The sequence below is a fragment of the Rhinolophus ferrumequinum genome, chromosome 16 (genome assembly GCF_004115265.2).
Source record: "Rhinolophus ferrumequinum isolate MPI-CBG mRhiFer1 chromosome 16, mRhiFer1_v1.p, whole genome shotgun sequence".
NCBI classification, from domain to species: Eukaryota; Metazoa; Chordata; class Mammalia; order Chiroptera; family Rhinolophidae; genus Rhinolophus; species Rhinolophus ferrumequinum.
Window position 1 is genome coordinate 30,645,641 of NC_046299.1, and position 13,213 is coordinate 30,658,853.

General features: G+C 36.0%; 1 protein-coding gene across 6 annotated transcripts in view; it reads right to left on the reverse strand.

Annotated features, from left to right (window-relative positions):
* The window catches only part of PCGF5 (polycomb group ring finger 5), a 107,525-nt gene that overhangs the window by 32,755 nt on the left and 61,557 nt on the right, over positions 1-13,213 (reverse strand). For 5 of the 6 annotated variants that reach the window (XM_033130443.1, XM_033130441.1, XM_033130442.1 and 2 more), the window contains 4 exons: positions 6,929-7,025; positions 4,097-4,152; positions 3,935-3,994; positions 1,062-1,210 (listed from right to left, as the gene is read on the reverse strand). In XM_033130443.1, the coding sequence (XP_032986334.1) occupies positions 1,062-1,210; positions 3,935-3,994; positions 4,097-4,152; positions 6,929-7,025 (362 nt within the window). The remainder of the gene's footprint in view (positions 1-1,061; positions 1,211-3,934; positions 3,995-4,096; positions 4,153-6,928; positions 7,026-13,213) is intronic. The other variant, XM_033130445.1, reaches the window with a different exon arrangement.

Below are 13,213 nucleotides of genomic sequence, written 5' to 3' on the forward strand. Positions count from 1 at the left end.
TTTCCTTGAATGAAAAAATTTTTTTATTACTGATATCTTCACTAATATCCACATAATGGATAAATATTCACTGAACCACTATGCTCATATATTTTTTTTGTTGCAAGATGCTGGGAACACTTGACTTGAAAATTATTTGTTTTTAATTTCCTAATAGGAAAACGTCATTAAATGTATTAGTAAAAATTCAACCCATTGGCCCACAGATTACAGAGAAAGTAAAAGGTGACAATTCCATGAACAAAACATGGAATACAAAGAGAGAAACAATATTTTCAATGGCTAACCTTTGCTAGGACAAAGTGACAAAAATTTAAGAGGTAAAGCAGTGAACATTTATAATGAAAACAAAAGTTACTTGCAATAAAAAATTGGAAGACATTATTTAAATAGCACCATTTAAAGACCAAGGAAAATCAATAAAAAAAGTGAGTAGGGTGTTTTAAACTCTCTATTATAGTGATCCTTGACAAAAAGGTTCAATTAATAGATAAACAGGATTAGAAATGGAGATTCTATAGGAAATACCTTAGAGCCTTCAAGGACTTTAGAAGCTCGCGTGCACTTTATGACATCCAATTTTACTCATAACCAATTAATTATATTATTGATAAAATGTGTAAGCCATAAGACAGAAATAGTTTTTTTTGAGTTGCAAATAAAAATACAGAAATAAAGGAGGAATTTAGAAGAGGATGATTAAAGGGTTGGAGACAAGGCTGCCAAGAAATGATCCGAGTTGGTTACCACACTTAAAAGGGAAAAACAATGTACATGAACTCCCAACAAAGGTGTAAAAGGAGGTGGAGAGGAGAAATAGAGGTGTGATTCTCTGCATGAGCCACTAGGTGGTGGCATTGTCCCAGTTGCAGGGGGTTGGAAATCAGGTGCCTGGAGTAAGCGATTGCTTGGCCATTTGTAGGTATGGGACCTACTGTCAGAGAATTCATTCTACTTGATTAATAAAAACTTTGGAAGCAAACATTTTGAAACATTAGGAAAATTCAACAGCAAATTATATAAAATGATTATAAAATGTACAACTGTACTTGTCCACTCACCTTTACTACATTGTCCCCTGATTGTCCATTATTTCGTAAACAATCTAGACATATAGCAATTTGTGGGTCACTTCTGTGATAGTCTTTATCATCTTGATTTTCATCACCTTCTTCATCTACTTTAGGTTTGTCAACTTTTGAAGTGTCATCTGCAAAATTTAAACAAAACTAAGTTATATATTACTCGAAGTTGATAAAGTTAAGCAGCAGTACATTAATCACCGGAACAAAAATCAACTTTAAAAAACATTTAACAGTTTTTGATGAAGAATAACTGAAAATTTTAATACCTTTAAAATGTTCCACCCAACTCAACAATGGAAATATTTTAAAAACCATCAGTGACTTATGAACATAGCCTAAGATGGTTAGGCTCACTCAGATACCCAAATGAAAGATTCAGGACTAGCTATATTTGGTCACAAAAATAATTGCAATTAGTGATTAGATCACTTAGAAAGTAGACAGGATATAAAAATACCTCCAAATTCTATATATATTCAAATTTAAAACCAAGTACTCTTTTCAAACTATAAAATATTCTCTCTTTAGGTTCACAAAATTTCAAATTAGTAATATTTATAAAATCAGCTAGTGAAATATGATTACAATGAATTAGCTTTTTAAACATGTACATGCCATGTTTCCAAGAAAATAAGACTTAACCGGAAAATAAGCCCAAGCCATGATTTTTCAGGATGACAGCCCCTGAACATAAGCCCTAATGAGTCTTTTGGAGCAAAAATTAATATAAGACCCGGTCTTATTTTTGGGAAAACACGGTACCTATATAACCTGTTAAAACTCCATTAAAGAAATCAGAATAGTATACTTTATATCCACACATATTTAACCTATAAATACCTGCAGCCTACATATAATGCAACTATATTTGTTGGCTCATTCATTTGAGTGCCTTTAACTCTATGTTAGATATACATTGTGCAAAGCTTGAGGGAATAATACTGAAGCTAGAGTGTTCTCGTCCTCATCCTCATACCGTCAGGATATACGAGGAGATACAGGCAACTAAAGAAAACAAACAGATGGAGAAGTAGGGTAAGGCCTTTGATGGAAGAGATAAAACAGACCATGTGGGCACATAGAAGAGGTAATAAACTCAAACTTTGGGTGAAGTATTCAGGGAAAGTTTCCAGATAAAATATCTCTAAGCTGAAACTTGAAAGAATTAGCCAGCTAAACATTATAGAAAAGCCCAGAAAAATTAACAGGTTAGCTCCTCTCTAATGACTGTAGCATATAAGCATTATGGTTATATCATAAAAAGCAGGTGGGTTCCTTTCTTCTGCATTTCTTCTACATATTTACATGGGACCCACATACATCATAGCTGCCTTTTATGAACCAAACTCCCAGCTCCGAGAAAAGATCCTAATTCTCCACTGAAACTAAAGACCAAATATTATAATACTTTTAAAAAGGGAGAAAAATAATGGGAAAAGGGAGAGAAACATAAAGGAGGCTATAGTCCTTCACAAGTCAGTCTATAAGATGCACAGGGTCATGGACTAAACCCACCATATAGCTTCTAATGACGATCCCCTGGGCCCGTCCTCTTGAAAAGGTAGTCAAAAATCAGAATATTTAGTCAACTTTATATTATCTATATTTTTGTTATAGCACTACTGTCTAAATTATAATTTACACTTGAGTAAAGTAAGCCTTTAGTTAAGTCACTTTTTGCCAGGCTTGCATTCTTTGACCATCTTGTTGATATACATCAAAAATAATCCCGTATTACCTCATCCCAGTCAGTCGAAACCATTCTCAAACCCTCCCCTACTACAGGAAGCCAGCTCTGCATAGTTAAGTCGAACAAATAAAACTATGATCCCCATTTTCCAGATGAAAAGAGACACATTTTCTCACCCATCTTAATGGTGTATAATTGACAATCCTATGATCTTATGGGAAAACCAGGGGTGGGAGATAGTATGTTGTACTTTTTTTTCCCTTTGTGTGAACTATGTACTTACAAAAAGCCTTTTCTTTGCTCAGTGAGGTTTGCCACTTTGCTGAAATTATTAAACATTTACTGACTGCTGAGTCTCTCGGGGCCCAGAAGTGAAATTTGAATACTTAGCATTGGTGATGGGAAAAATTCCCATAAGCATCTAGAACTACCTTTAAAATTCCAGGATATATAAAAATTTGTATCATTTGGGCTCCACCTAAGAAAACTTCATTCCAAGATCCCCTTGCTATGCTCTTAGCCACATCTCAGTTCCCTCTCCTATTCAAACAAACATGCAAAATAAAATAAATAAAACAAAACCCCTCACTGTTTAGTTGCAGGCTATGGCTATTTCTTACTTTGGTTTCCTTTAGCTCTCCAGCAAATATTGTATAATCAGTAGTCAGTTTTCTGTTTTATCTCCTTTTTCTCTCTTCCCAAAGTCTAATTTCCTGTACAGTAGTACCTCGGTTTTCGAATGTCTCCGTTGACAAACATTTTGGTTTATGAACACCATAAACCTGGAAGTACTTCAGTTTTCAAATATGCCTCGGAAGTCGAACATATCATGTGGCTTCTGCTGAGTGCAAGATCCTGAGGCCTAGCGGTTGGCTGTTTTCGAACGTTTCAGAACTCGAACCGTCTTCTGGAATGGATTACGTTCGAAAACCGAGCTACCACTGTATTTCCAATTACCTTCAATTGGAGTGACTCCAGATTTACAAACATTTACATAAAAGGTACATAATAAGAGAAAGCTTCATAATATAAATAAAGGGGTACATGAATTTTCTACAGGAGAAATTTGAGCTTGAAGAGAGAGATTAGTTCATCAAAACTACAAAAAAACTAACCAATTTGAGAGATGCTGTCAGATACAGATATAAAAAAAAGTCACCTTGTCCATTTTCTTGAGGCTTGTTTTTCTTCCAAAATTCAGATTCACGCTCAAGTTCTTCTAATTTAAAAGAAAAAATATTTAAAAATAATAGAAATAATCATGAAATCTTTAATAGAAACGTTGATTTCATAAAACAGAAATCTGCAAGAAGCAACTTACGTTCTCGTAGTCCAGGAACCAGTTTAAATATGATTTCCTCTAATGTATTATCCAACCTTCCAAAGGGGAAAAGAGAATATGCTAACAATGAAGACATCAAAATCCGATATATAGAGTCTGAGCTCTTTATCTTATATGTATTACAAAATATAGAACAGACACAGTTTCAGCATATCTACTGTACAAACTCCTCTGTAGGCAGAGCACACCTATTTCTAGCCCTTCTCACAGTGGTAGATTGATTACAAAAATGGTCCGAGTCCCCAGCTCTCCCTATATCTACACCCTCTGAAGATGATTTTGAATTCTTCCCTTGATTCAGGGATGGAGTCTATCTTTTCCCTACCTCAAGAATATGGGTTAGTTTTGAAACGTGCTTAGGCCAACAGAATGTGGCACAAGTGATATAGTGCTTAGTTCAAAGCCTAAGCCTTAAGAAGCATTACATGGTTTTTTTTTATTAAACTTATTGGGGTGACAATGGTTAGTAAAGTGACATAGGTTTCAAGAGTACATTTCTATAATACATCATCTATGAATCCCATCGTGTGCCCACCACCCAGAGTCAGTTCTCCTTCCATCACCATATATTTGATCCCCTTTCATCCTCTTCTTTTTACAGGCTTTGCTGTGCTCTCTCTCCTTCGGTTTCCTTTAGCTCTCCAGCAAATATTGTATAATCAGTAGTCAGTTTTCTGTTTTATCTCCTTTTTCTCTCTTCCCAAAGTCTAATTTCCTGTACAGTAGTACCTCGGTGTTCTCCTGCCAACCACGAGAACAAGTCTGGCCCCATGTACACGAGAACCAAGCTGCCCTGCTGAGGCCATCCTAGACTAGCTCACTGACAGCCCATCTCCAACACGACAGAACCCAGGGGAGATGGATCAGCAGAGTGTCCTGCCCAACCAGCAGCTCACTGCAGTCACGTGAGTGAGCCCAGCCAAGACCAGAACCACCACCTAGATCTGTGAACCACTCAAGACTTGTGAGGAGTAAGAAATGCTTTTACTATTGTTTAAAGCATGACTTTTAGGGGAGGCTGGTTATTATGCAGCAATAACTGATACACCGACTGTCAAAATCTCTACTACAACTCTGGCTTTTTCCTATAAATGAAATAATCTCCATTCCTCTCTTCTGAGAAATTTAGACCATTTAGTCATTCCCTCTAAGGGCAATGATGTATGTAACTTACCCTCAAATGGTTTAGAAAAAATATATAGAGTAAACATGCAAGCATATGACAAAACAAATGCAATTAAATGTTAACAACAGACTAATCTGGGTAAAGAGAACATAAGTGTTCCTTACACTATCTTTGTAGTTTTTAATTATTTCCAAATAAAAAGTTTTAAAAATTATGATATACTTTAGCTAAGGGATTAGATTTGATTAAACAGTGATTGGATTCCTTCAAGTATCTAACAGTCAAAACCAAAAAGTTAAATTGTTACAATACAGCACTGTAAAAAGGAGTAGGTAAAAACTACTATTCATTACAGTTTTTGATAGAAGCATCAGGAAAAGATTTGACAGGAAAAGTTTGCTTATTCTCTAAATTACTTATATCAGGGTGACTCGCCCTCAGCACTACTGACATTTTGGGCTGGATCTTGGGGAAGGGAGGACTGTCCTGTGAATTGTAGGATGCTCAGTAGCATCCAGCATCCGCAGCCTCTACCGACTAGATGCCAGCAGCACTTACCCAGTGCTGACAATCAAAAATGCCTCCAGACATTGCTAAATGTACATGGGGGGCAGAGGGGAGAAAAATCACCCCTGGGTGAGATGTACTGATATAAATCCAACTAGCAGAAGCCTTCCTCAGGACTACAGACTACAGTAGACCAATGGCTCTCAATGTTAGCACATATCAGAATTATCTGGGGGTCCTGCTAAACAAGATAGGCTCCACTCTGAGTTTTTGATTCAGCAGGTCTCAGAACTGTCATTTCAAAGAAGATACTAATAGTGTAGGGACCACACTGTGAAAATCAGGGGCTGGACCTTTATTTATCTGTAGATAAATTACTCTTAACTATAAGCACTAAAACAGAAGGAAAAAATCTGAAATGTAAGACTTGCAAATCCAGATTTACAGAACAATGGCAAACATCACACAGAAATGTGTTATATATAAGGCTACCTAGAGAAAATCTACCGTTTTCAGATGTGGACTTCCGTAAGATCCCATAGCTGATCTGTGATAGAGCTACGGTAGGAACAGTGGGAAGAAAATAGATAGGTTCAGGGGTGAGGACACCTGGCTGGAAGCTGGGAAGTGAAATTTAAGTTTGCTGAGACCTTAGACAAGATCATGGTAAATGTCAGTTTCCTAATCTGGAAAAAAGGGTTTGGATTAGGATCTTACAGACTACTTCTGGCTTTAGAAACATATGAATAGACTTAAGTAAATGGCAGTCATTTAAAAAAAAATCTAAGTTTTACATAAATGTTTGTGTACTTTTTTGAATATATGATTAATTAAAAAAAAATTAATAGCACCAAGAATAGTCTCCCTCACTATTAGTCTGCTCTGTCCACTACCATGCAGCTCAACGAAAGTAGTGTGTTGTGTAGAATATTGAAACTCTAAAGTGAAATAAAATACTTAAAAATGAAAATGATAAAATTCATAAAACCTAAATTAACTGAGTCAAGTTAACAAATATGTTATTATATAACATATATTATATATATTATATATATTATATATTATATATATTATAACATGTTATATAACAAACAAGTTATTATACAAATATGTATAATAAAAATTATTAAGTGTTTATATGATTTAAGTTAGATGAGCTGTAAAATACATTTACTTACCTCAACATTTCTAATGGATTTGTCTCATGAACTTGGTTGCCACACCTTGGACAATCATTGCTATCTTCAAAGTGCTGGACAATACAAGTCTTACAGACTAAGAAGAAAGAAGGTGTTAGGTTAAAATGCATCATTTGAACTTAAACTGGATGTAATTAGAAATAGTCCTTAAAAATTACCTACTATGTAGAGCACCATTCTTTAATCAAACTGTATAAAACCTTAAAATTGTAACACTGAAAATAAAAAACCCAACTGAAATAAAGCCTACTGCCACAATAAAAAGTATATACCATTTTGCTTATTGTTTTTCTTAAATACAGTCACAAACCAAATAATTTATTCATACTACTATAAAAAAGCTAGTTCATTTACACAAAACAGGTTTTTTCATGGAAATAAGCAGGACCCAAAAATGTAAAAACATTTAAGTCTACTTTTCTTTTGCTAGAAATTTATTTGAATGAAAAATAAATAGTTCTTAAAAGAACTTGAGAGCTTTCAACATGTCTGGATTACTATTTATTGGCGGGGTGCTCCTGGGACAAACCAGGCACTACAATGGAACTTCTGTCCTTTGCAGTGTAAGAAGGGTCTGTGCTTGCAGGTCCCATGATTCCATGAAGCACAAAGTATGGTAGTGGCATCAAGATGGTACACAAAGGCACAAGAGGTAGTAAACTGAAAGAACGACTGAGAAACTGACACAGAAACATTAATATTTTAAATAAAGATTCTAAACAAAGATAACAGAAACAGGATTTATGGATTTTTTGGCAACAATCTATGTCGCCTACATTTCCTCCAAATAATACTAATCTTTCTGGCTATGAATCTCTGTCACTTTTCCCATAAGCTTCTACTACCTATAATGCCAACTGTCTGGCACAAAAACCTTAGAAATATTTACAGCACCTGAGCTATAAAAAAAGTTTCAGTCCAGTTCTCTATACCAATACCGCCTCCATTTCATTACCCTGTATAATCTGAAACTACAGATCAGCTCCACCAAGCCCTCTGACAACTCCATGACAAACTATTTCTTTCCCACTCCTGATGCCCCACACTATCTAGAAGAAGTAAAATTTTTCTAAATGACTGAGCAAGAGTAAACACTAAAGGATTCCTATCACTGAGATTAGGTCAGAAAATTCAAGCATATCACATATACTTGTAAGAACAACAATGATCAGAGAAGAATTCTAGGTATCTAATTTTAAAACCATTAATACATATAGAGAATAGTGTCTTGGTATTTTCTTTCACTGAGTCAACACATTTACTGAGGGCCAGACACTGTACTAGGAGTTGGGATGCAAGAATTGCAGAAAGAAACAAAACAAAGTCCATACCCTTATGGAGTTTATATTCTATTCGGGAAAGCAAACAAAGAATTTCATTAGTAATAAGTGAGATATATATAAAAAAAAAAGAGTGCACTGGGGCTGGCAGCTATTTTAGATAGAGTGATCAGGGTAGGACTTTCTAAGAAGGTGATACCTGACCATATTTTTTGGTTGTTTAAGTACATCTGAATCCCATATTCTCTCCCACTTTTTACCATTACATACAGCTATTGGGGTAACACCTCTTCACTACAATTCTCCCAAAATTTGGATGAAAGAGTATCAGAAAACCTTAAAAATAAAAAGGCTTAGTTAGACTTCTGTCCTCCAAATCTCTTAGCCCAAAAAAGGTTCTAAAAAGTGTTTTAAAAAGTCAAACTAATGTTCGGGAAGGGAGGGCTGCTTTGTTAAGCCGTAACGAAGTGGAGGACAGAGAAGCGGAATTCTTTTAGAACATTGCTGGTATTTGCTCTTTCCCAGGGACACTAGGTAAGTCTCCGAAATTTGGGGAAAAAGGCAAAAAGGACAGATTAGGGGCAGGAATGAAGAGGTTTTACAAACCCTGATCCTGTCCTGGGTTCTCATCTTTGTTATTCAAAAGGTCTGTCATACTCAAGGGGTTCAGCAATTCCTGGTGGTCTATCTATCAGTCTTGGCCACACAGAGAGGCACATGCCGCACCCAGAGCAAGCTCTCATCTGGGTCAGCCAACAGGCTCCGGGTAGAAGCCTTTCCTCCTGGGGGCAAAGATACTAATCTAGGTTGCTGAGAAAGAAATGTAAAGCTCATTCATCCAGAGGTACTCCCAGTTTCAAGAATACGGCTGTGTTAATTGCTTAAGGCCAAGGCAGCATCAGCGCCCAAGGGTGCCGATGGGGACTATTACTCTATATTCTAGATCTAAACTGTCCAATATGGTAGCCACTAGCCACATGTGGCTCCTGAGCTCTTGAAATATTGGTAGTTCAAGTTGAGATGTGCTAGAAGTGTAAAATAAAGCAGATTTCAAAGGCTTTGCCTGAAAAAAATCTCAATAATTTTTTATATTAATTACATGTTGAAATGAGAATATTTTAGACATATTGGATTAAATATTAAAATTGTTTTCATTTGTTACTTTTTTAAAAAGTGGCTACTAGAACATTTTAAATTAGGTGGCTCACACTTTATTTCTACTGAACAGTGCTCTGAGAGAGAGAGAGAGACAGAGAGAGAGAGAAAGTCCCACCATCTGGAGGTGAATTTATATTTCACACCATTTCAGATACAGCTGTTATTCTACTTTTGCAGATGAAGAAGAGGTTCCCACAGGCCAGGTAACCGTCTACTCTGATGAATGGCAGCAGAGAGACTTGAATCTAGGTTTTCTGATATGAAAACACAAGTTTTGTACCAAAATTTGAAGACTTTTTTTTTTTTAACTTTACAAATAATGGAAATACCATTTCCCCCAAACATTTTTAGCATCTCTATTAAATCTAATGACCACATAAACATGACAGATGAGCCATCCCATAGGGCATAGGAATTTACCTTATTACACTAAGTGTTATATTAAAGGAACTTTAAAACTTTATTTTTCAGAGGCAAAGGTCAAGAAATTGTTCTTAATATTTTTTCAAATAGTTTTAGGAAGAGAAAAATGTTGAAATATAATATTTTTACTCGTTTTCATTTTTGTTCAAAAGATTCGGTGGCAGATGTCGTCATGATAACTAACAGTGACAGGGTTTACGTAGCAGGCATCACCCTAATGCTTCAACATGTATTTAATTCAACACAATAATTTAATCTTCATTACAATGCTATTAGTTAGGTAATATTATTAGGCCTCTTATAGATGGAGAAAGTAAGTACAGAACTTCAGGAATTTGCCAAAAATCATGGAGTCAGTAAGTGGTGAAAACCAGGATTTGAATCAAGAGGCCATTTTCTTAAACAATGCATGCCTCTATGATACACTGTCTTCTAATTTTATTTCTATAGGTCTACAATATATAGAAAAAAATGCCTTACCCCTTAATTTGGAAACCTTAAATATTAATATGTCTACTTCTAGAATCAGATCTCCTTTTAAACTGGGCATTTTGCACAAAATAGCCATTTAAAGTAGCTTATTCATTCCTTTAAAAGACCCGTAGAATACATCTCTCACACGCATTCAAAAGCTGTTAAATAAAGCACCTTATACAAGTTAGAACCTGAGAAAACCCATGCCAGAAGTTCAGGGAAACTGAAAAAAGTAAAATGAGGATTTGCTTTCCCTCAGATGTTTAAAAAACTCATTACTACAAAACCAAACCTTTATTCTTAGTTTATAATTTGGTTTATACCAGCTGTAAAACACATTTTTAAAAAATCTTAAAGATTTAACGCCAAGCTCTCTAAATGCTCAACTGCTGTACTGGTTAACTCAACTGGTCCAAGATACAAAGGTCCCAGTCTGGGTTAAGACTATATGGAAACTAATTAGGATCTTCATGCTCACCAGTCACTCTACAGACAGATTCTGTAGCCACAAGAAACACATGGGTCAGGCAGGGAGCTAGGCTCACCCAAGATATCCCCGGTTGAAAAAACACTTAAATAGCAACAAGTGCTAAAATTTACTGAGCTCTTAACCAAATATAGGCTCTGGGCTCAGGCTTGGTATGGCTTTATAAAACAGTCTGGACTATTACTACCCGCCTTTGGCAAATGAGGAACGTGGCTATACTAGAGAGCCTGAGCAGGCTGCCCATAGCTGCCCATAGCTGCCCAGCTGTGTAGCAGAGATGGCATCCATCCCCAGGCTGTGCCGCAACAGGCTTAAAATCCAAACCATTATGCAAGGCATCATAAAGTCAGTAACATTTTGTCCCGGGCATCAAGATTTCATGTTTTTAACTCATCTTTATAATTAACCCATGGCAAACATCATGAAACTTCTGCCTAAAGCTTACTAAGTGAAATCTTTCCTTATACCACTTCTTAGATTTGAACTAGGTTGTTGCACAAATTAATAGAGAAAGAGTCATTGTGTCATCTAAAGCAGTGGCTCTCAAGTGGAAATGGGCACCACAATCAGGAAGAATTTTTTTTAAATAACTTATTCATGGGCCCCATCCCAAACAAATTAAAACAGAATCTGGGAGATTAGCACCAGGACTTTGCAAAGCTCTCCACTGACGCAGCCAAAAGATAACTGGGAAGTTCTGGCCAAAGGAGGCCAGAAGCTGACCAAAAAGTCCTTATTAGCTGGTACCTCTCTTAGGTGGCCCCATTCCAGGATTTGGCCCTCTGCCAAATCATAATCAGAAGTCAATTTACTATTCACCTTTAGAAAATCACTATCACAGGACAAAACATAATCAAAAGAATACGGGATTAACGTACCTTCTCCCTAAAACGCAGATTTACATGAGAAGCCAAGGTAGTACGTACGGCGGCACACTAGTTCAATCTTCAGGCAGAGCGCCTGGATCTGAACCCCAGTTCTGCTATTAGGCACATTACTTACTCTGTGCTTCTAGGTACAAGGGAGAGAAGAGTACCTATCTCACAGCGTTATGAGGATTAAATGAAATATATGTAAAATATGTACATGAGTATCTTGTAACTTGTAAATATTCAATAAATGTAAGCTATAACTATAAATTAGATCACTAGATGAGCATAAAATCATAACCAGGAGAATCAGAGTAACAGAATACTGAATGGCATCAGACTATGATTAATTTGCTACATCCATCCTAAATAACAGATGATCTTGCTAAGAGAACCTGAAATGTCTATCATGTATTGGTATTAATCTTCTGCAGCTATGTCTACCTTACAGATAGTCTTGCAACTCAAGTATGGTATTTTCAACACATTTCTTCACCTGAATGAGAACTGCCAATCTTTGCATGTATGATACTTCTTTTTCTGGGGTAGAAAGCGCAGGATTGACTACACTTCTCCATTATACATTCCTTAACTTTATACGTTTAATATAATTCCACCACTGGTCTAGGAGCTACCTTGTTCTGTCTCTTCTTGATCACTTTGCACATACCTAACCTGAAGCACTATTATATGCTGATTTCATATTTAATTAATAGAGGGCTATCACTCTTCTTTGTTTTCAAATTTTTGAAGGGAGGAGGGTTTGTCACAACAGGTACAAGAACCATTTGTTGTTGCTATCTTGGATGTATGGTCCACCCACATCTACATGTATCGTGGAGAGCTAGCTTCCCAGCTTTGATGACACAAAGTAACCTACACAAATTTCTCTTCTTGAGCACTGATTCTGCTATTACTGACAATAAACCAGTAATAGTCTTTTCTCTCCTGTTCTTGGTGTTGTCATTCATGAGTAATGTTCTGGTTATTAAAAGTGATCAAATGCTGACTTCTTTTGTTAAAATCATCCTAATGTGTTGGTTTTCTGTCAATACAGAAGCATGTTTTTTCTTCTTTCCTTAACACATCACTATTTTTATGTGCCCTTCTTGATTAACACTCATTTGATAACTTTATTGAAAACTTTTATCTATTGATCTGCTAATAGTTTAAAAGTAAACTGTGGTCATCTGCAAAGAGAAGAGGCATCAGTTTCCTGATTTTGATACATATTCTTACATGTGAGACTGACAATATTTTTTTAAAAGTTTTCCAGAATAGCTGTAATGCGCTTCCATGAGACAGTATCTCCTGGTTTTACTTATACAAGACACTTGTGAACATTTTTTTTGTTATGTTATAAATGACACATTTCTTTCAAAGGCTTACATGAGTTGCAATTTCATGAAGACCACTAAGCATTACTTTCTACTGAGAAGACCGCTTTACTCTTGTTTTGCCATGACAGAGGAACAGGCAGCAAAGCAGAACTTGCTGAAGAGGGTCAGGACAGAGTTGTGGGATTTAAATATGGTAGGGGGATCTTAGATCAAGCAGGCCAGGAGACCAAAAG